The sequence below is a fragment of the Salarias fasciatus genome, chromosome 13, assembly GCF_902148845.1.
Source record: "Salarias fasciatus chromosome 13, fSalaFa1.1, whole genome shotgun sequence".
Classification (NCBI taxonomy): domain Eukaryota; kingdom Metazoa; phylum Chordata; class Actinopteri; order Blenniiformes; family Blenniidae; genus Salarias; species Salarias fasciatus.
In genome coordinates this window covers 3,037,207-3,060,313 of record NC_043757.1, presented here as the reverse complement: position 1 = coordinate 3,060,313, position 23,107 = coordinate 3,037,207, and the positions used below count along the sequence as shown (strand labels likewise).

The 23,107-nt window shown below is 49.1% G+C and overlaps 2 protein-coding genes across 3 annotated transcripts; one reads left to right on the top strand and one right to left on the bottom strand.

Annotated features, from left to right (window-relative positions):
• Window positions 1-1,881: 1,881 nt before the first annotated feature.
• On the top strand, window positions 1,882-4,623 carry yipf3 (Yip1 domain family, member 3). Its single transcript, XM_030106905.1, has 9 exons — window positions 1,882-2,094; window positions 2,473-2,685; window positions 2,855-2,961; window positions 3,378-3,423; window positions 3,516-3,608; window positions 3,679-3,810; window positions 3,909-4,022; window positions 4,104-4,227; window positions 4,344-4,623. The coding sequence occupies exons 1-9, from the start codon at window positions 2,029-2,031 to the stop codon at window positions 4,463-4,465; spliced, it is 1,017 nt and encodes a 338-aa protein (XP_029962765.1). The 5' UTR covers window positions 1,882-2,028; the 3' UTR covers window positions 4,466-4,623.
• Window positions 4,624-5,978: 1,355 nt separating this feature from the next.
• Window positions 5,979-22,874, bottom strand: LOC115399486 (PH and SEC7 domain-containing protein 1-like). Of its 2 annotated transcripts, none has more exons than XM_030106895.1 (18): window positions 22,379-22,874; window positions 20,918-21,020; window positions 19,236-19,510; window positions 18,860-19,131; window positions 18,541-18,778; window positions 17,920-18,179; window positions 14,202-14,399; window positions 14,000-14,080; window positions 12,982-13,094; window positions 12,828-12,886; window positions 12,578-12,667; window positions 10,961-11,004; window positions 10,380-10,567; window positions 10,183-10,253; window positions 9,671-9,828; window positions 9,446-9,590; window positions 9,210-9,353; window positions 5,979-8,003 (listed from the first exon to the last, which is right to left on the bottom strand). In XM_030106895.1, exons 1-18 carry the CDS (start codon window positions 22,586-22,588, stop codon window positions 7,632-7,634), a joined length of 3,021 nt encoding a protein of 1,006 aa, XP_029962755.1. In that variant the 5' UTR covers window positions 22,589-22,874; the 3' UTR covers window positions 5,979-7,631. The 2 variants fall into 2 exon arrangements, with proteins under 2 accessions (XP_029962755.1, XP_029962756.1); XM_030106896.1 differs by having other exon boundaries at window positions 22,403-22,874.
• Between the last annotated feature and the right edge of the window lie 233 nt (window positions 22,875-23,107).

Genomic DNA, 23,107 nt, shown 5'->3' with positions numbered 1-23,107 from the left:
TGGGTTTTATAATTTTTCACATTTCTCTTCTAAGCTGTGCTGCTATAACTGCAATTTACCTCCGTGGGACAAATAAAGGACTTTCAATTTAATTAAAAACTCTGAGTCTGGTTCTGCAGCGTTCTCTACCTCTCAGTCTGGTTCTGCAGCAGGGTTCTCCACCCCTGAGCCAGGTTCTGAGTGGTTCTCCACTTCTAAGCATGGTTCTGACTGTTTTGTGGTCAGAGCTTTTTTTTCCAGTTTCAAATTATTGAACAAAATTGCAATTTAGAAAATATACATATGGAACAGTAACATTTTTGTATATCTTATATATGGACAAGTGACACAAAACACAAGATCATATATATATACATAAGACAAAGAAGAAGAAGCCAGAATAAACAAATAGATTAAAAAAAAAAGAGACTATGGTTTCTCTGTAAGGTTAAAGTCCCCGACTTCAAGGCAAAGTTTTACAGCTTTGTTTTTGTTCCATACATTCCAAAGATGAAAAATGCTGACATAGTTCTGTATGGAAAACGTGAACATTTGGTTTTGTTTTGAAAAGTCTATTTTTGTGTTTCTGGAATTTTGTATGAAATGCTAAATCATGATTGGAACAGCTATGCGAAATAGAACACGTCTGCAAAACAATCAGCTGTGCACGTCTCTTTAAAAAGCACATTTACAGTCAAAATGTAGGTGTTTGGTTAATTCAATGTCTTTGTCACACAAAAAGCAACTGTTACAAACAAAATTAAATCTACAGTTTTGGTCAAAATTATTTCACTTGCGAAATTTAAAGTTGTTTTTTTTCTTAGATTCCAAATTGTAGTTAAACAGACAAATGACTATTTTTATGCAGCGTTTCCAAAGATCAAACATCTTAGGTTTTTTTTTGTTCTTTTTTTTTTGGGGGGGGGGGGGCGCGCTCAGTCATTTTATTTTGCACACAGACACTAAATGATTTCACAAAAACGAATAAACTAATTGACCCAAAGCGCAAACCACTGTTGTGCAATCACGTGCTTTAGGTTTGTAAAGCTCACGGCAGGTAATCAACCAAAGCAGTGAAAACTGAAGATTGACCTACTTTACTCACAGCTATAAACCTCATTCACGTTTTGCACTGTCAGTAAGAATTTCAAATGGAGTGAACAAGTGAACAAGACATTCAAACACAGTACAGAAAAAGTATGGAAGAGGTTGGCAACAAAAGATTTCAATGAGTCTGAAAAGAAAACTAGTGAAAGGTGTCTAAAGACCCCAGAACAGCTGGCAAAACTCTAGTTAACAATAACTTAGACAAGTCAGGAATTGTAGTGTCAAGCTAGAAAGTTATTGTGACCCTGCGAGGAAAAAAATCCACTTCTACAGACTCGACACATATAGAATGCTGAAGACGATCTATAAATTTGACCTTAACTGTATGCCTTAAAAATTCAGTAGAGATGCTTTGAAGTCAAGTTCTTTGGTGTCCCAGAAAACTCAAATATCTCACTTTCATCAGATTTTATTTTTTTCAGCTTCATTTTAATATATAACTGCAAAATTGACACTCCGTTGGATGAAAATGAAAATAGTTCCTTCATAAACGTTTGTCTCTTTGTGCAATTCAGCAGTTTTTAACTGAAGTTGATAATTTTTCACTGATGTAGGAAGAAATGGGAAATTGGAAGACAACATTGTTTTTTTATGGCATAACTGTCTTTTGTTATTTCTGTTAAATTTAGAAATGAACCACAGAACAAAACTCCTTCGGATTCTTTTTAAAGGATTTCTTTCTAAGTTGGCTGTCCCTGCTCCAGACTGGAGGAAGTGGATCATTCCCCAGAACGTGAACACCATAATATCGCGATATCTTTTTCATCATCCACGTCGGCCTGCCCTGACGTCACGGTGTGGGCGGAGTCAGTGGTCTTTACCGTCTCGGTCGGACCAAAACATCCGGGCCAGGACCAGGACCAGATCCGGGACCTGAACCAGGACGGGAACACGTTCGCAGCCACCCAGAAGCCGGGCTCAGCAGCTCCGTCAGCCGGTACCATGTCTGCAGGCCCCGGGAGCCGCAACACGGAACCGTGGGGCAGCTTCGACGACAACCTCATCCAGGTGAGCTGCTAGCCGGCTAACGAACCACACAGCTAATCCGGCGCTATCGTACTCACGCCACTTGAATACTTACCAAAATTGTATAACATAAATTTACAGCTGACTGACCTGTTAACCAGTTAACCAGGAGAACTAACTAAGCTGCAGCACATCTGTCTGGCTATGACGTCAGCGGAGGCTCGCTGCGCTCAGGTGTTGTTTGAAGAAGCCCCGCCCCTTTTCAATCACAGCAGTCAGAACCTTAAATCAGAGTCAGAACCTGCTGTCAGAGTCAGAACCTTAAATCAGAGTCAGAACCTGCTGTCAGAGTCAGAACCAGCCGGTACAGAGTCAGAACCTGCTGTCCAGGTGTGAACTTGCCTCCTTGCTGTGCTTCAGGGCAGCGGCTCTGCGGTCATCGACATGGAGAACATGGACGACACGTCGGGCTCCAGCTTCGAGGACGTTGGAGAGATGCACCAGAGGATGACGGAGGAGGAGGAGGAGGTGAACGCGGAGGCGGCCGGCGGCGAGGACGAAGGCGTGGAGGACGGGGAGTTTCTGGGCATGAAGGGGTTAAAGGGTCAGCTGGGCCGGCAGGTGGCCGACGAGGTGAGATCTTACTGTTATCCATCATTAGACATGTTGGATGGTCGTGTCTGTTTGAGTGTGTGCTCTGTGGTGTGTGTTGGTGTGTGTGTGTGTATTGTAGTGCCTCAGCTCTGCGGCGTGTTCAGGTGTGTGTAGGCGTTATAGAGTTTCGGCTATGTGGTGTGTTCAGGTGTGGCAGGCTGGGAAGCTTCAGGCCTCCAAAGCGTTCAGTCTCTACGCCAACATCGACATTTTACGGCCGTACTTCGATGTGGAGCCGCTGCAGGTCCGCAGCAGGTAGGCCCCGCCCACTTCCTGGTTCCTGTATCGATGGAGACAAAATTGCTGTGTCCGAAATCACTCACTCACTCCCTATTCCTGACTCACGACATAGGGAATAGTATGTAGTGGACTATATAGTGAACGGTTTCGGACACTACTTCGCCGCACAGTTAATTACGTCATTAGTGTCACTAACGTGCCGCGACTGCAGTGCATTATGGGATGTATTGCTTCGTCTAGTGACCATCTGCTGTACACTAGATTTCACAGTGAATTGTGGGATACATTGAGTGCACTATGTAGGGAACATGGATGCTCACTAGGCATTCGGACACCCCTACAAAATGGCGTATTCCCTATAGAGTTCTATAGGGAATAGGGGGTGATTTCGGACACAGCCATTGACTAATCCCCTCCTCTTCTTTCCTCAGACTTATGGAGTCCATGATTCCTGTACGCATGATCAACTTTCCTCAGGTGATGCCTCTGACCCGGTCCGGGTCTAGATCTTGGTCCTGGTCCTGGTCTAGGTCCTGTGAAGTTTGCTGACTCTGCGTTTGGTATTGCAGAAAGTAGCTGGGGAGCTGTACGGTCCTCTCATGCTCGTCTTCACTTTGGTTGCAATTCTGCTGCACGGCATGAAAACATCTGGGACTGTGATTGTGAGTACACACACACACACACACACACGGTGAAGGCATCTTTATTCATGTGTCTGCATGTGTGTTGCAGAGGGAGGGTACTCTGATGGGAACGGCCATCGGGACGTGTTTCGGCTACTGGCTCGGCGTCTCCTCCTTCATTTACTTCCTGTCGTACCTGGTGAACGCTCAGATCACCATGCTGCAGATGCTCTCCTTGCTGGTCAGTCCTGGCACTGCACACACACTTTCACACAGTTGGAACCAAGGGTCCATTCTCACACTGGCACACACTGATGTGAGTGTGGTGTGTGTTGCCAGGGTTACGGTCTGTTTGGACACTGCGTGGTGCTGCTGGTCACCTACAACCTGCACTTCCACTTCCTGTTCTACGTGCTGTGGCTGCTGCTGGGCGGTCTGTCCACGCTGCGCATGGTGAGCACGGATTACCCATCAGCCCTCCTGTCAGCTGAGGGAACAGGACTCACCCCGTGTGTTTGTGTGTGTGTGTCTCAGGTAGCCGTCCTGCTGTCTCGGACTGTAGGACAGACTCCTCGTCTCCTCCTGTGTGGAACTCTGACTGTGCTGCACATGAGCTTCCTGCTTTACCTCCACTTCAACTACCACCAGATCGTGGAAGGTGACTAAAAAACAAGAACCGTGATCCCAGAACCACAACGATGCAACAGCCCCGCTGTCCATGTGGTACTTGTGGACATACGTAGAGTGACTGGACTGTCCTGTTTTGTCTTTCAGGTCTTCTTGATTCTTTGGAAGGACCCAATCTCTCACCAATCCAGCGGGTAGCCAGAGACGTGCCCGAGGTCACGCTCAACGCCACAGTGAGGAATCTGGGGACCCTGCTGAGGGCCCAGTGAGGGGCCTCACAGTTTGTCCGGTTGTTTAGGGGTACACCGAGGTGTGGGGAGTGGTGCGTCGGGGACTTTGTATCAACTGCTTGTTTGTGCGTCAATGATTCATTTATGTCGGTTGTGATTATTTTGTACAAAGACAGAAATAAAATTGATCAACTTCACTGTGTGTGTGTGTGTGTGTGTGTGTGTGTGTGTGTGTGTGTGTGTGTGTGTGTGTGTGTGTGTGTGTGTGTGTGTGTGTGTGTGTGTGTGTGTGTGTGTGGGCGCATGCAAGTAATGTTCAGGAACCCAAAGGAAAATACTTGTGTGTGTCTACGTTACCCTTTTTCCATCGAGAAGAACCAGGAGCTTGTGCTAGCTTTAGTGCTCAGCTGGTTCCAACCTGGTACCTTCCAGTTGCTCTTCCATTTGACGACTCACACTAGAACCACATCACTGTAAAATAATACTGTGTGCGTTATATTTTAGGCCAAAACACTTGTAAGAATCCCTTGTTGATATAACGCAGGCCTACTACACTGCGGTCCTGTAGGGCTGACGTCCTGCATGCTAATGTTGACGTCTCACCAGGCTTGTGTAGAATCCCAGCAACGAGCCCTGACTGCAGTCAGGTGTGCCTCAACAAGGTGGCCTTGTAAACCAGCCCCGCCCACTCCACATTTGGAGTGGGTGGGTGAGGCTGGTTTACCAGGCTAAGCTGGTGGAAGTTCTGCTGCAGGAGTTCCCTGCTGCATTTCCTTAAACCTACACTAAGGAACTTTTCAGCCTTAATAAAACATTTTAATATCTTTTGTGATGACACATTGACTTACAACTAGTTGAATGACCCTCTGTCACGGCCTGAGGCCGTCAGTATTGCTTTCACTTGGACTAAGCAATTGTGAGGAGGGTGGTAGGAACCCTGCACACTAAAAAACTCCAAATGTGCGGACTGCTTTATGGCATGCATCACATCATGATATAACATTGTTTAGCCACCATTAGATTCATTTAGATTCATTACCTCGTTGTTATCCATCCTTCACACAGCCACTGGAAACAAATGAAGGCGAGTTCATTCCGACAGCACGCCACCGGGAGCAGCATTTTACAACGCCACGCGCTAGTCCTCATGGGAACTGTAGTATTCGGTCAGGCAAAACACTACCGCTTTTGTCCACTGGTGCTGCCAAAATCAACGAAAACTGAAAGTTCCTTAGTGTTGCTTTAAACACACGCTTTGGACTGGCATTGGAACCATTTTGGTGAAAATGGAGCTATGTGTGCTGCTTTCTGGAGGTTCCTAGGTTTCCAAAACTCGAATGGGAGGCAGAGCTTTCGGCTATCAGGCTCCTCTTATGTGGAACCAGCTCCCAGTTTCAATTAGAGAGGCTAACGCAGTCTCTACTTTGAATACTTTCTGAATAGTTGGTTGATGACTACGTGCTATTTGGAGGCATATAAATAAAGCTGAACTGAATCAACATGTGAGAGTGTTTACCGGCAAGAATGAAAAAAAAAACTCACAGAATCAGTAAATGTTGAAAAGGTTTTTATTTTTGCCTCTAAGCCTTCAGAATGGTTGTTTCACTACGACAAACTTCACATTGTGACGTATTTACAGCGAGCTAGCGGCTAACATTAGCGCCGCTGTGACGCTGAAACAGAAACTATCGGCAGGGTTTTGTTATCGATTGCGAGGCAAACACAATAAATTAACTTTCCTGCTCTAATGTGTCTAAAAAAAAGCAGTGAGCAGGCGAGTCTGGCCCCGCCCCCTTTATGGCTTCTCAAACTTTATTTACAAACTTGGACGCAGACGAAGAGCTGGAAGCTGCAAGATATCGGACAGTGAGCGGGAAACAAGAGAGGAGCCGAGGAGAGAACCGTCTTCACAGCAGGGGGACGGACACTCCAGGTCCTGGTCCAGGTCCAGGTCCTGGTTCAAACAGATCTGACTTCACCGTGAAATCGTCCACCCAGACGTCCTCCTGCTGCAGCTCAACAACGCGAAGCTTCCTCAGCATTTCTGATGAGACTCTGCAGATCTGGAATGACTCGGCGGACCTGAAGCAACTTGGCAGATCTGAAATGGCTCAGATCTGAAATAATTCAGCATATTGGGAATGACTCAGCATTTCTGGAATGATTCAGCATATATGGAATGACTCAGCATTTCTGAAACGACTTGGCAGATCTGGAGCGACTTGGCAGATCTGAAATAACTCAGCATATCAGGAATAACTGGAATGACTTGACGGATCTGGAATAACTCAGTACTTCTGGAACGACTTGACGGTTCTGGTCACAGCTGTGCTGAACTTCAGAGTCGCTGTCATACGTCTTTGTTTCTGTATGGATGCTTGATGTAGTGTGGACTGAATCGACCAGTCAGAGGTCAGGGGGGAGATTTCAGACAGATCCAATCTTGTTTTTACAGCAAAAAGAGAAAAAGTGCCGTTAGAAGCTCGTTAGCAACTGAACAAGTTTAAAACTATTTTTTTTTACTTTCACATCAAACCTTAACAGTCTGATTGACGCATTTCACCAAATTATTTCTGTGAATTTAGTTCACCACATTTGTTGAATTTAACTACAAAGAAGTTTCCATTCAATAAATAAAATTTACACTTTCAGCTAATTGAAGCAGAAAAACTTTTTTAAAAAATCTATTTGATCAAAATGAAGAAAAATGAATGAAAATGAAAACGGTAAACTTAAAAAATAAAAACTTTTAAAATTAGGTGAAACTCCAAACTCCGCTGAAACTTTGTTTCAGCAGTTTGTCACTAGTGAGCCTCCGTACCACGATACACACACACACGCACGCACGCACGCACATGTACACACACATACACACACGCGTTCCACCATGTGAGGCGAACGTTCCCTGAAACGTTCTCCAAGCTGTTCCGTGTTCCTGAAGTACCCGCAGGCTCCGCCCATCTCTGAAATGATTCTGTCACAAAGCATGGCTGCTGATTGGACGAGAGCTGACGTCAGGGCAGCGGTCTCCTGAACGAGCGTCTCCTCTCCCACTGCCCCTGAACGCCTCGGCGCCGGAGGAAAATCTCCCCAGCCAATCAGGAGGCTCGAAACCAAAGTCTCAGCCAATCATGATGAGAACGAAAAGGTCAGAAGAGGATGTTTCCCATGATGCTCTCTGTGTGTCTCCTCGGCTGAATCCTGTTTACGGCACCTCCTCCACGCTATTGTTCTGTTTCTGAGGCTCCGCCTTCTGAGGCCCCACCCGATGAGGCTCCGCCCTCTGAGGACCCGCCTTCTTCAGCTCCGTCCCCTGAGGCTCCGCCCTCTGATTGCCACTGTTCTTCCTGCCCGCCTCACTGCCCTCGCTCTTTGAAGACGAGGTCGTGACCTTCAGACTTTTGCTGGCCCGTATCTTCTCCTTGGCGGCGGAGGTGTCCTGCGGCAACGCGGGGCTGGAGTGCGCCCTCTGCAGCCCGCCGTCGTCAAACAGCCGCGACTCGAACGCAGACAGGTCGTCGTCACCGCTGGCCAGCTTCGCCCGCAGCAGCATGGCGTACGTCCCGTACCGAGTTTTCTATTGGACAAGAAGATGGTGAGTTCACCGACTGAAGAGAGAATCAGTTTCAGTTCTCTGAGGTTAGTTCACTATTGCCAAAATTCAAGTTATCAAGTTACAGGTCAAAATCCAACCTTCCTTTTATTAGTAAAATCCTGGAAAAGGTTGTTGAAAGTTGCTTATGAGATTGTTTCTGTCCAAATAATGTCTACTTGATTCCTTCCAGTCAGGTTTTAGCGGTCATCAGAGCACACAGACAGTTGTGGTCAAAGTTACTGCTGATCTTCACTTGGCCTGAAAGGACTGGTCTCTGTTCTGGTCCTGTTAGATCTCACTGCTGCATTTGATATTTTTGCTGAGAACATTCGACTGTAGACACTGGAACAGACCATCTGGATTAAACACTAAACTGATTTTGACTCTTGAACTCGGGCTAGAGTTAACCATGGACTTCCACGGGGTTCTGTATTCAGAACTATACTTTTCACATTATACATCCTTCCTGACTTGAATAATATCAGGAAACACTCCATTAACTTGCACTGTTATGTAGATGATACACAGATATTCATCTCTGAAACCAGATCACGCTGATCAACTTGTCAAACTAGAACAAGGGTGTTCAACCTGCGGCTCTGGAGTCACATGTGGCTCTTTAGTCCTTCTGTAGCGGCTCCATGAAGCCTTCACGACGCGATACAGGAATAAACGTTTAACTTATTTTTAAATGATTATATGACTCTTGGTTCAAAAGGGATTTAAAAAAGGTTCAAGTAAAATTGGGAAAAATAGCAAAAAACACAAGAAATGGGGAAAAATGATAGAACAGCTTAAAAAACCTGAAATGTCTACAATTTCTAACATAATAAAATGAAATATGGCAGGAAGTAAGCATAGAAAACTGTTTAAAAAGAGGTAAAATGGCTAAAACAGCTAAAATTTCAAAACTGTCAACAAAAAACGCTTGAAAAGAGGAACAAAACTTTTAAAATCAGGTACAAAAATAGGTTCAATGTAACAAAATGTTCACTTTTCAGAAATGTAGTTAAAACTCCATGAATGCATCATAAGATACAACAGACAACAGAAATCTCTTTTCGTTTAGACACCAAATGAAAGACCACCTCTATGTTTCAGACGTGGCTTCTGAAACGTGTCTCTGTGTGGGTGCAGTTGCACTGGTGGCCCACCAGGGGACAGCAGAGTGTCCCCAGTGCTCCTCACCTCAAACTCAAGGTACTCTTTCCGCAGTTTATGCTCTTCCTGCTCACGGCCTTTGACCTTCCTGTCGGGGGAGGTGGTGGCGAGCTCGGCCAGCTCGGAGGAAACGGCTCGGAAGCGACTCTCGTGGGATTTGACCTGCTCGTCCTGCGGGGGACACAGAGAGACACACAGTGAGACACAGAGGAGGGGAAGATGAGGAAGTGGAGGACGGACAGAGGAGTGGAGAGGTGGTGGACCTGGGACAGCTTGGTGTTGGATCCCGGTAACAGAGGTCGGCTGAACCTCTTCTGAGAACCGATGGCAGCCGGGAACGGAGGAGCGGAGAACATGGCCGCCACCACGTTGATGCGAGTGATCCAGGAGTGCATCTGCTCAGGGTTCCTGGGGGGACACGGAGACAGCGTCACGACGTGGAGACGTCGCGTTGGACACCGAGTTGGGCCCGGCGTTGAGCCACTCACGGGGCCTGGAACAGGAACACCCTCCAGTCCGCCGTCCTCAGGTAGAACACATTGGGTCTCTTTCTGTAGTCAGCGGCTCGCATGGCCAGAGAGTGATGCACCGACACGGCGTTCTTCACGTCCTCCTCCGTCACTTCGCGCTCCGGCCGGTACTCCTCCTGCCAATCACAGACGAGAAAGCAGTCAGGGGGAGGAGCCTCAAATCCTCTTTGAACCAGAGCAGCAACACGGCGGGTGAGCGTGTCCACATCGCCTCAGTAAAACCTGCGACGACTGTCACATTGGAAACTTTACTTTTAGTTTATTGGAGAACATTTCAAGAACCTCCATTATTTCACTGAGCTGCTCACAAATGTTCCGCAGGTGTGAGAACGGAGGAGTTCAGATGTTCTACAGATGTGAGGAGAACAGAAAATTCACAGATGTTCTCTAGATGTGAGGAGGAGAACAGCGAAGTTCACAGATGTTCTACAGACAGCAGGAAGAGAAGAGGATGATGAGGTTCTCTTTACCTTCTGCAGGTAGAGAATCAGACCCTTCAGAACGCCGTAGAAAGCCTTCCAGCCTCGTTTTCCCCGCGGAGCTGCGGGAAGCAGAGCATCATGGGAGCATATGTATTACTGATAAGTTACTGGGAACATGTCAATAATTACACGTCGCTCGTCACATGGTAATATCGGTGCGAGTCCCGGAAGTGGGAGGGGCTTACTTCTCTTCCCGTCCGGGTCGGCGTGGACTTTGCGAACCAGGAAGCCGCTTTTATACAGCTCGGCGTCTGCCTGCTGGGCCACGCCCACCAGCGGGTTCCCACCAACCAGGCGCCTCATGGTGTGGGAGGCGGAGTCTGTGCGAGCGTCGGCCAACTCGGACATGGACTTCCTCAGCTCCTCTTCATCACTGCGGAGGACCCATAGGGAACGTCACTTCCTGACTGATCAGGATGGTCAGGGGTCAGGGGTCAGGGGTCAGGGGTGGTCAGCTGGGTGGTGCCAGGTCAGAGAACTGAGAACCCTCTGAAGAGTGGGTGGGGGGAAGGGTGGCACTTTCTCCCGTCACACTCTGTTCATTGGGTCTCAGTCTCTGAATCACCATGGAAACCAGGGACTTCAGCTGATTGGCCCGTTGGAAAACTGTCCGATTTGCACGAGGACGTTAGTGATTGGCTGATAACGCGAGGAGGGCCAATCAGAGAGCAGCCTGGACCTGATTGGCTCACCTGCTCCATCATACACTTTAAACACACAACACACAACGTAACACACACACAGTAACACACACACTTTAACTCACATGGTCCATTGTAGCTTCTCGTTCTTGATGGAGCTGTACAGGGTCTGCAGGGAAACAAAAAAACGTGTGTTACAGTGTGTGTGTGTTTGTGTGCAGCAGTGTGTGTGGTTGCCCCCTCCTGCCCCCTGCTGCCCCCTGCTGCCCCGTTACATCCTGGGCCTTCTTCTACCTTCTTCTTGTGCCTCTGGTGTTTCGGGGCGTCCTGAGTCTTCCCCAGCAGGTCGGGGAACGCCAGCGGTTTGAGGGAGCGAGAGCGAGGAGCCCGGGGGTACCTGAAGGGGTCCGAGTCCCGCGCCTCCCTCCCGCTCCTCACCGAGCAGAGCGAGCGGGAGCGCACCCGGCCCGAAGAGTGGATACTGTTCACCCCAATCATCTCCAGGAGGAGGAGGCGGCAGGGAGTTCCTCTTCTGTAGCTCCTCCTCTTTAGGACCTCCTCTCTGGTTCTTTCTCTGTTGCTCCTCCTCTTAAGCTCCTCCCCTTTAGTTCCTTCTTTCTGTAGCTCCTCCCCTTTAGTTCCTCCTTTTTTTTTTTTTTAGTTCCTCCTCTCTAGTTCTTTCTCTGTAGCTCCTCCTCTTTATCGGAGGAGCGAAAACACACACACACACACACACACACACACACACACACACACACAAACACAAAATCACAAACAGACACACAGACACACACCAGACACAGACACACACACTCCACACAGAAACAAACACACAGCACACACAGACAGACAGACACACACACACACACACTTCAGCCCGTCGCCACGGCGACAGGCGTCAGTCCTGCAGCTTCTTGCGCGCTGTGTGAAGATGCTGAAGGCAGCGTCTTGCAGGAGGAGGCAATGGAGGAAGAGAAGGAGAACCCCGACGCCCAAAATAAAGCTGTGTGACGGAGGAGGACACGGCGGAGGAGGAGACGCATCAGCAGCCGCTGAAGAATCCGACCGTCCAAAAAAGAAACGAAGAGGAGAGAGGCAGAGCGAGCGAGGGAGGGAGAGAGAACGAGGTAGGGAGAGAAAGAGAACGAGAGTGAGGGAGAGAGGGAGGGGGAGACAGAGATAGAGGGAGAGAGAGGGATGGAGAGACAGGGAGAGAGAGGAGAGAGAGAGAGAGAGAGAGATAGAGAGAGAGGGAGGAAGGGAGGGAGAGGGACAGGGAGGGAGGGAGGGAGGGAGGGGGAGACAGAGAGACCCCAAAACTGACGTCACTTTCATCCAGAGCCCCAACAAAGTGATGAAACGGGGGGGGGGGGGGGGGGGGGGGGGGGGGGGGGGAGAGGACAGGAGAGGGAGGCAGAAGACTGGAGGAGAGTTTCTGCTGCAGGTGGTCTTCACTCTCCTCCTCCTCCTCCTCCTCCTCCTCTTCCTCGCTCTTTTTTCCCTCACTTTCTCAATGCGCATTTTCTCCCAGCAGCGGCAGCCACTCACAGGCTGGAACGGAGGTTTGAGCCCGCCTCCCGCTCAGCTCGGGGGTGTCAGTCATCGCAGAAGTCACAGAGCTGAATGTAAATGCATTATGATGGTGTGTGTGTGTGTGTGTTTTTTTGTGTGTGTGTGTGTGTGTGTGTGTGTGTGTGTGTGTGTGTGTGTGCGCGCATGTGTGTGCATGCATGTGTGTGTACCTTCAACAGTTCTTTGGGGAAATTATTGCCGTTGTTGAGTCCTTCAAGGTTTGAGATGAACTGACTGCAGGACATCCTCTTCCCCACATTCTGCAACACGCACACGCACACACACACACACACACACACACACACACACCGTCATCACACAGTGAAGCAGTCCCCCTCATCCCACCATATAAGAACTTCCTGTTGGACAGCCAATCAAGACGACTCGGAAAGTTTGTAACCATATCAAACCGAGACTCACGTTTCCATGGAGATCTGTGTTCAGCAACATGACGGCGCACGTCAGAGTGTGGACGCTGTCTGGGGGAAGACAGGTGAGAGACAGACAGGTTAGACCGACCGACAGGTAGCATACAGCCAGGAGGGAGACGGAGACAGACGGACGGGTTTGGTACCTTCAGTCTGGAGCCAGTCCGGGTTACACTGTCTGAACCTTCTGGAGAAATGAACCAGGACTCTCTCTCTCTCCTGAGTTTCTCCCATCAGTGCAAACTGTCGGAGAAACAACCTGCAACACAGCAGCAGACACTGGATTCTCTCTTATGGAGGCAACTTCAGGGTTCGTCTGGGTTTCCCATCCTACGATGCTGGTTCACTTCTTAACAGGTGAATCGCGGTGAGGAATTAATGTTCCAACACCAAACACAGTCGGTCGGCCATTCTGCCAGCATTCCCTCCTGGTTTTTCCAAAACAAAGGTTCTTTTCCAAAGACCAGAGAGGTATTTTGTTATTTACCTGACGGTTTCGGCAGCTGTCAGCTGTCTTCTTCAGAGTGTCACATGATGTTGTTGTGACGTATCTTGTCAGCTGATTTATACAGGTTTTGGTGCTATTATAAATAATATTGTATAAATCAGCTGACAAGATACGTCACAACATCACGTGACACTCTGAAGAAGACAGCTGACAGCTGCCGAAACCGTCAGGTAAATAACAAAATACCTCTCTGGTCTTTGGAAAAGAACCTTTGTTTTGGATTATAACTTGGAAGACCAATTAACCTTTTTGGACCCTCCTGGTTTTGTCGCAGCGACAGTGCTGCTTTAGGATTGGATGATATTGGATGAATTTGTCTTATCTGTGCAGTCAAATACATTGCTTTTTGGGACTTCCCTAAGTTTGTGATTGTCCAGATGCTGCAACAAACTCCGCCTCATCTACGTGCAGGCTTCGTAGCACCGCTTATCAACGGTTGCAAATGTGTAGGGGAGTCAACTCAGAGAACAGACAGATATCCAGGGCAAGTTAGTCCAGCTTCCGAACACAGGCTCCTGGTTAACTCCACAGTTCACCTGGTTAACCCACTGATTTATTATCGTTTGTTGGGTCGTTGATCTGCTATTTCTTTTTTTTTGCTGTTTTATTGTTTTATTGTGTTGTTGTTGTCTTCTTTCTCTCTTTGTGTGACTGACCTGAGCGCCTGGTCGATGTTCAGACCGGTGAAATCGAAGTTACTCAGATACTCTTCTGCCACCATCTGGCTGAAGTCATTACTGCACACACAAACACAGAGTCAGTCATTTCAGGTACAGTACATCACAGTTCACTGTGAGCGAGCATACACACACACACACACACACACACACACACACACACACAAACACACACACTGACTTCTTGCCCAGGTGGCGTGCCACGTCAGACTTCCTGAAGCCGTCCAGGCTGTAGAGGCGTTTCGCGAGCCGTTTGGCAGCCTGCAGGTCGGCCTTCGTCCCGTTAGCTAGCGCGTCGTCGCTGCCGCCGAGTGCCAGACGCTCGGCTACGTCAGCCTGAGGGTAAAGGAGCTCCGGAGGGCGATTTACCGGACGCTCCCTGAACACAAAACACACATACACACACATCAGATGGGAAGAAAGACTAAGCTTCCGAACATGTCCTGTGCTGCCATACCACTTCTGACCAGCAGAGGGTGGAGTGAGTCACTGTTCAGCGTCAGAAGACAATCTGAGGACAGGCTGGACGCTACAGACTGCTCCTCACAACGCCGGGACACATTCAAAGAGTTCCAAGGTTTTTGAAAAGAATTCACAGCTCTTTGAGCGTTTTTCAGCGTTTGTGGTTCCAACGGTTTCAGTTGTTTCCCCCTCGAGGACTCATGTCTTACTCACATAATTTGAGTGTGTGTAACTCTTTGGGATCAAAGATGAAACTTGTGGTCTCATATATTTCAGGCGGAGGAGGAGGAAGAAGGAGGAGGAGGAGGAAGGAGGAGGAGGAGGAGGTGGAGCCTCACACCAGACAAATGGACACGTGGACACCCCCGCTCTGCATGCACATTGGTTTGCTCCAGAAGCAGAAAACTTCAAAACAATGAGTCACCGAGACGAGGAAGGACAGACGGAGAGTCGGAGACAGATGGAGAGAGAGGGAGCGAGAGAGAGAGACACAGAGGGAGAAAGGCAGAGAGACAGAGAGAAAGAGAGAGAGAGCGAGAGAGAGAGACATAGAGAGAGAGATGTACACTGCCGAACAGACAGAGAGAAACACCGAGGGAGAGAGAGACAGAGACAGACAGACTGAGAGAAAGAGACAGACAGAGAGAGAGAGAGAGACAGAGACAGACAGACAGATGTAGAGAAAGAGAGACAGAGAGAAAGAGAGCTGTAAGACAGCTGGACAGAGAGAGAGAGGGACACAGAGGGAGAGAGCGACAGAGATGGAGTGAAAGAGAGACAGACACAGAGAGAGAGAGATGCAGATGGAGCGAGAGAGAGAGAGAGAGAGAGAGAGAGAGAAAGAGAGAGAGAGAGAGAGACAGGGTGTGTCCCTCTGACAGAAACCACAACACAAATTCACCCACAAATCCACTGAAGGAACTCGATCCTCAGGGTTCACACTCAGAACAGTCAGAAAGAACACAATCTCTCCAACTTAAAATCCTGCAGAAGACACTTTGCCAATGTCTCCTGTGTGTGTGTGTGTGTGTGTGTGTGTGTGTGTGTGTGTGTGTGTGTGTGTGTGAGAAAGAGGGAAGAGGCAGCCAACAGGGAGGAGGTCCTGAAGTTGACAGTCTGGGGTTCAAAAAGAAATCTGGAGCTGAACACCACAAAAACCAAGGAGGTCACTGTGGAGGTCAGGAGGAAGACATCGGACCTGGACCTCCTCCACGTCAATGGGGAGTGTGAGGAGAAGGTCTGGACCTTCAGGTGGAGAGGGCCTGGGCCTTCAGGTTCCTTGCTGTCCTCTCTGCTGAGCTCTCCTGGACAACCACCACAGCTGTCACCAAGAAGGCTCAGCAGAGGCCAAACCAACTCAACCACCACCTGACCAAACTCCACCTCCAACCAACCAACCTCCACGTCCATCTGCATCCCACCAACTTCCACTTTTAATCAGCCAAACGCCACATCTGACCGTACTCCAGCTCCACGCCAGGCTGGACCAAGCTTTAGTCGTGTGAAGAGTGGCCTCTGCGACGTTCTGCCTCCGCCGCTGCATTCTGTCACGAGACGACTCACCTGTACACAGCCGGGTAGGGCGGGGCGTAAAGGTACCTGTCTTCCAGAGCCCCGCCCCCCCCAGCACAGAAGGTAGCTCGCCATGGCGACGCGGCCACGCCCACTCGTTCAGCCCAGCCACCAATCACCAGTCATCAGGGCGTAACCGTGGGAAACCAAGTCCATCATCCAAGTGTCAGTCCTGTGACATCACAACCATGACATCACCGCCGCCGCCGCCTCCTCGGTGCGCTTTCCTCCTCCTCGCTTCTCCTCATTCCTTCTTCTCATTCCTCTTTCTTCCTCTGCACTGCTCCCTATTCCCCCTTTACTTCCTCCTCCTCACTGCTCCTTCCCAATTCTCCTCCTCACTGCTTCTCCTCCTCTTTCCTTCTCCTTCCTCCTCGTCGGTCTGTAAAGTCCTCAGCCGGTTTTCCCTCTCATAAACTTCACTGCACTTTCTCTGTGTTCAGTCGGCTCGTCTACTCCCTCCTCCTCCTCCACAAGCCGGTTCCTCTCCTACTCTGAGGGGGAAGGAGGAGCAACTTTCCTCCCCGTCTGACCCCCAGTGGCCCCTCCTTCTCCTCTTCTCCTTCCTCTCTTTGTCTCCTCGTACCTTCCTCTCACTCCGTCCAGCTTCCTGGAAGTTTCTTTTTCTGTCTCAGTCGCTCCGAAAAACAAAGACAGCTCCAGAGATCCTCCAAGAGCTGCTCCAGCCGAGCAAACTCCACCTAAACTCTACCTACAACCATGAAAACCTGCCCTTAACTACCCAAATACCTAAAGTCCAGCTAAACCACCCAAACACCACCTAATACCACACAAACTCCATCTAAACCACCTACACACACTCAAACTCCACCTTAATCATTCAAACTCCACCTAAACTGCAATAACTAACCAAACACACAAACTCCACCTCCAAACATCAACAGTTCACATAAGTTCTTTAAAAAATTCACCTCCAGCAAACCCAATTCCACAAATACCAAGTGAAATCTTCTCATTTTTCTCAAAGGAGTCCCAAACCTGAAAAACATGATCCATCTGAGCAGCACCTCTGAGAAGACCAACGTTTCTCAGGCTCTTCACAGAATGTCTGCAGCCCCACGTTCATGAAACGAGAGCTTCAGCTCCGCAGCTCAACCACCGATCTGACTCCTCAGAGGAAACTGTCAAACTCACAGCAGGCCACAGGTCAGAGGTCAGAGGGTAACACAGCCACCGAGCGGATGCAAAAGATCTGCATGAACGCCAGGGAGGAGGAGGACGGGGAGAGAGCCTGTTGAAGAGAGTGGAATGTTTATAGATGCGGTAGTGATGGCGATGAGACACGGTTGTGACAGATGTGTCTGCTGAAGGTGATGAGCAGATTTCTGCTGACTCATGGCTCCGTCACAGCTTGATGCCGGTGCCGAGTCATCCTCCGAGTGTGGGAGTCAGTTCGGATGAAGCAGCGCTGCAGCGCCCTGAATAATCGGCGGCTGAGTCACGGTTAAACACAGGCTGTGTGACAGCGCAGCTGAAAGCTGCGGAGGAGCTGAAAACGATGGGTGAACGCCTCAACAGCAACGAACGACATCCAGCTCGCACGCTCCAGCCGCTGGCTCAGCTAAACATCGCAAACACCGAGCGGTAATGACTGAAATGATGCTGAGTCATGGTTACAGAGGGTATGGAGAGCCGACAGTAAAAGAGGGGAGAGATGTCTGAGAGGACCAGTGAGAAATGACCCTGTGCTGCCACCTGGTGGCTGATGTCATTCACTGCAGGTGGTTTCACTCAGGAAAGACACTGGAAACAGGACATTGTCCAGATTCTTTTGTTGGGGTTGTTCTTGTCGGAGGGGGCAGATTTGGACCTCTCAGGGGATTTGGACCCCTGCTGGGACTCACCTGGAGCTGCCGTGCAGCGCCGGCACCGAGCTGGCCTTCCTGAAGCCGTCTCTGAGGACGGAGCGACGTGATGACTCCCTCTCTGACCTGGAGCGTGTCGGGGGGCCCGAGTCGTCCTGGGAGCCCCCTCTGGGCGGGGTCTCCCCCACACAGAGGCTGATCTCTGAGCGGGACGTCTCGGGGGGGCCGGAGGGGGCGGGGCGGGACAGCGGGGCGAAGCTCAGCTCAATGATCTGCTTGGCACTCGCACAGATTTGACTCTGAAGACAGAAAGACAACAAAAGGAAGCTGAGAAGGACAGCTCTTCAAAGTAAAAGACACACAGGGACAGACAGACCGTCAACACACACACACTCTCACCACATAGCTTTAAGTTAGCACAGTTATCAGAGCCACAGAGGAAACGCCTTCACAGTGTGTGAGCAGAGGACACAGGGACATTTTGTCTTCACGTGGACAGTCGCTGCTTGATGTCACCTGACAGGAAGTTCTGTCCTCTTCCTCTGCAGCTCTGAACACCAAGCTAGCTTACAGGATATTTCATTTATATCCAAGGTCAAGACTTGATGTGAGATCAGGACTCAGTCCATCGGGACTCGGTGGATTGGTGCCGGGTCCTACCTGAATCTCAGGCGTCAGTGTTGGCAGGTCAAAGGTGAAGACGGAGGTGGACCCGGAGGTCAGCAGGTCCACGCTGTCCAGGCTGCTGTAGGAGGTCCCTTTGGCCCGGTGGGACTCCATGATGCTCTCGAAGTGCCGGCTGAAGGAGTCCAGGTTGCTGTCGGAAGGTCTGCGAGGGCTGCCGACAGAGATCGGAGACTTGAGGCCTCCGTGGGAGTCGGACGAGGCCTCCAGAGACCTGCAGGAGGTGAGAGCAGCAGAGATCAGAAGGAGGACCGTGGAGTCCAGCAGGGGCTGGAGGACCCTGACGTGGTCTCACCCTTTGAGCAGCAGGCTCAGCACCTCGGCCTCCTCCTTAGCAGCTCTCTGTCTCTGTTTGTCTCCCTGCATCCTGACGCTGGCCCAGCTCACCACGCCTTCCTCCTCCTCCTCCTGCTCCTCCTCGTCCTCCTCATCCTCCTCCGCCGCCCCGTTCACCTCCTTTGCCCTGCTGGCCTGGCCTTTGGAAGAAGCGTTGGCTGAGCTGAAGCTGCGGTTGCTGCTGAAGGCCGAGTCCGCATCCTCAGCTGCCTCCGCTTCCGCCCGCATCACCTGCACCGCAACAACCACAGGTTTAACATCCCAGACCAGCACAGACCAGCAAAGACCAGCACAGACCAGCAGAGACCAGCACAGACCAGCAGAGACCAGCTCACCTCGTCCAGGTCCGTCTCCCGGTAGCAGCGCAGCGGGACGGCGTCCAGGTCTGTCTCCGAGTACTTGATGGTCCTCCGGATAATGCCCGTCCTGGGGTTGGAGCTTTGAGAGTTGGTGCTTAGCAACTCCACCTCGATCTGCCGGACCTCGTGGTGGGACAGCTTTCGGCCCCCGCTGTCCCGCCCCCTCCTCTGATTGGCTGCTGTCAGACGGAGGGAGGAGGGAGGGGTGGGGCTGGGCGAGGTGCTGGTCGGAGGCGTCGTGGACGGAGCGTCTGCAGGAGGATAAAATGGTCCTATTTCAAAATCCGAAGGCGTCCCACAGGGTTCAGTACCAGGACGTCTTCTGGTTTCAGGAGTTAGAGAATGTTAGCGTGACAGCATTTAAAGCCCGTTGCTAAACAGACAACCTTCTTTATTGTATCAGTTGACTTTTGTAAATTTTTGTTTGTGACATTAAAGATTCATACAATTTTGTTTCATTAACATGAAAAGTTAGCAGAAACTTTTAATAATGTGAAAAAAGATCGCTTTGTTTTCAATTTGTGAAATACAGAACAAATCTTACAACTTCTCAGTGTTTTTATTTCAAGCATCAAAACTTCAAAACTTCATGCCTGACAAACACATAGAAATAAGTATAACTAAATGCCTGGAAAAATAAGTATGAATGCAACGACAGACTATCAGCAGCAGTCACATGCAGTGCTTTAGGATTTTGACAGCATTCACCCAGCTGCCCAGAGTGATAACACAGACAGCTCTAAGACTCTTCTTCACTCCCTCAACAGAATTTTCTTTTAAGTACCTTCAAGTTCGCAGTTTGCTAGTCCAGTAAATTCAACAATATTTGGGGTCCTCACCTTCAATATGTTGACAGGATTAAGTTCCCTCAGAGTGACCGGGACATTTAAAAGTGAAGGGTATGTGAACATGTGACCAAGGTGGGCTTGGTGCTGCTGGTCTTAATCCTTTTCTTCTTCTTTATTTTTCCTCATAGACTGATGTCTTTGTTTTTTAGTGTGATTATAATTGACTAACTCCATGGTCTTATGGGAATGAACATGGTCTGTTAGAAAAACCCCGAAAAATAAAGTGAAAGCAAAAATACTGCGGGCGAAGAAATTATATTTGGGGAAACTTTTAGCATAAATCTAATAGCAAGCAGTTACATGTTGATGAGTGGAGTTCACTGTGGACTGGTAAAATTTCCTGGTTACTTGTCCAAAGATTCTGATTTCTGCAAGATGCCTTTTTTTTTTTTTTTTGTCACAAATTTCACGCGCTGTGTGGACACGTTCAGCGTGAAGTGGTGGGCTTGATGTGGACCTGCTGGACGTTTGAGGGCGCTCTGAGAAGCTGATGTGAGGAGTTGTACTCTGCTCTGCGGAAGCTTACACTAAGCTGTGTCTTCAGCTAATTGGCTTAAGGCTCCTCAGAGGTTCTGTTTACGCTCAGAGAGGGAGGAGAGTCGTCTGCGTACAGGCGGATTCCCGGATAACAGCTCAGAGTCTCCCAGAGGGACCCTGTAAAAATCTTCAGGACCTCCTCCGACTCTCTGGGGGATTACAGGCACACGTTCTTCCTGGATTGCTTACATAGCAGAGCAGATCTGCACTGTTCTCACCATCAGTCAACCAGTCAACCCCAAAAACCCCGGTGAGAGTAGGAACATGTTGTACCTCTGAAGCAGCGTTTCTCCTCCGTCTGACCTCCAAACAGAAACTCCCACTTCGCCTGAGCAATCCTCTGAGAGCGTGAAGATGTGACCGAGCCGCTGTCCGACTGCAGGAGCAAACAAACCTCCATGAACAACGAATAAAATCATCTTAAAAAGTAGAAGAAGATGACCAAGAAAACAAAGAAAATTATCCTAAGGAGAAGAAAAAAAAAATCGAGAGGATAGGTGAAGAAGAATAAAAGAAGTAGAAGAAGGTCTGTTTGATGAGGACACGTTCAAAGATATATTTAAAATCTGCATGACTGGATATTAATGAAGGAAAATGCTCTATAATCTGGATGTTAGAGGAGGAAGATGCTCTATAATCTGTCTGGACATAGAAAAAGACAGCTATTAATAATGTTAACATTTTCCCGAGTGAGCAGTCCCAATAGAGGCGGATCCACATCTGTGATCTTGAACCGAGTAAAACATTACTTCAAAGTAATCTGTTATTAGATCAGTGACATGAGTAATTACTTTATAATCCAGTATTTACTTCCACTGCAGCTGGAGCCATCACTGATGAACATAATGATGCTTACAATGACCCTTATGAAATATATTGCAGAATGCTGGAAAATATCATGCAATATATTCCCATATAAGAGATTTAAAGGTGCTGTAGGCAGGATTCAGCATCTCCGCCATCTTGCTTAGGTTTATCTAAGCAAGATGGCGATTTGATCCATCTAAGATGGTGATTTGAAACTCAGCACAGCCAATTCTGTCCTGTTTTCTCTGAAATCAATCCTTGCGCAAGTTAAGCCCCTCCCACAAGAACGTGTGACGAACGCCCCTCAACCAATCATGGTTAGAGCCTCAGGGGCTCTTCTGATTGGTCAAAGATACCTGGAGCTGTCGAGATTCCTTTTCAGCTCAGAACAGACACAGATGGAAACGCTGCACCCTCACGGTAGTGCAATTATACTACACTCCTAAAGGATTATCAATGGATACTCTAACATTTAATCCAAAGAAAACACAGAAAAATTAGCATTGACTAGCAAAATCCTGCCTACAGCACCTTTAACATTTATATTTTCCAAGATATTATAACATATCGAAAGAGGCAATTATTTGTAAATTTCACAATACATTGCAGTATATTTCGAGCTATGCTTAATATATTTCTTATTATATATATTTAGAGGCCTGTGTGTGTGTGTGTGTGTGTGTGTGTGTGTGTGTGTGTGTGTGTGTGCTTGTGTGTGTGTGTGTGCGTGTGTCTTCAGATTTCAAATTTAATCTGTAAGTGATGAAAAGACACAGGAGGAGGGGCTCCGGTTTTGTATGATTATTTTACTATTTATTCTAAACAATATAAAAACACACTCACACACACTCACGCACACTCACGCACACTCACGCACACTCACGCACACTCACTCACACTCACTCACACTCACTCACACTCACTCACACTCACACATGCACACACTCCGACCTGCATCCTGGAGCTGCCCTCTGCTGTCCCATGGCTGGACTGACTGGAGGTTTCAGGAGACGGGCTATCATGTCTGTCCAGCGGGGACGTGTCCCCCAGGCTGCCCGTCACCCCGCTGGAGCTCTGAGACGAGGACCCAGCCAGCCTGCTGTGATCCAGACCTTCTTCTCTTTGGTCTGTGGACATGCTGAAAGTCGGCCTCTGGTACTCGGACGTCCCGACTGCTCTGTGTCCCGAGTCCTCGCTGCTGTACTCCGATCTGTGCGGGGTGAGAAGTCTGGATGGGTGGATTTGGTGGTGGTCTCCATCTCGGGTTTGTCTTGCCTCCTTCCACTCCTGCTGTCTGGAGGTCCAGCTCACGGGAGACGCGTCTTTATTGTGGTGGGTGAGTCTTTGGGAGACACTGGAGCAGTCTCTTGGCGGCTGGTCCAACAGTTGGACGCACTGCCTCCGCTCCACACCGGGTGACTTGTGGTCTCCTTTGTACTGCGGCAGCTGGTAGCGATGCAACGTGGACATCTCCTGGGAGGCAGAGGAACCTCGCTGCTGCCGTGGATCCAGTACCGGCGACTGGGAGCTGTCTGTGCGGTGCAGTCGAGCCAGTAAAGCCGGAGAGGCTGGTGCAGGGAGGTCTCTCTGGGAGAGCAGGGGAGAGATGCATCCTGGTTTAGTTTGAGGTGTTGATTTGTCCGTTTTAAAACCATG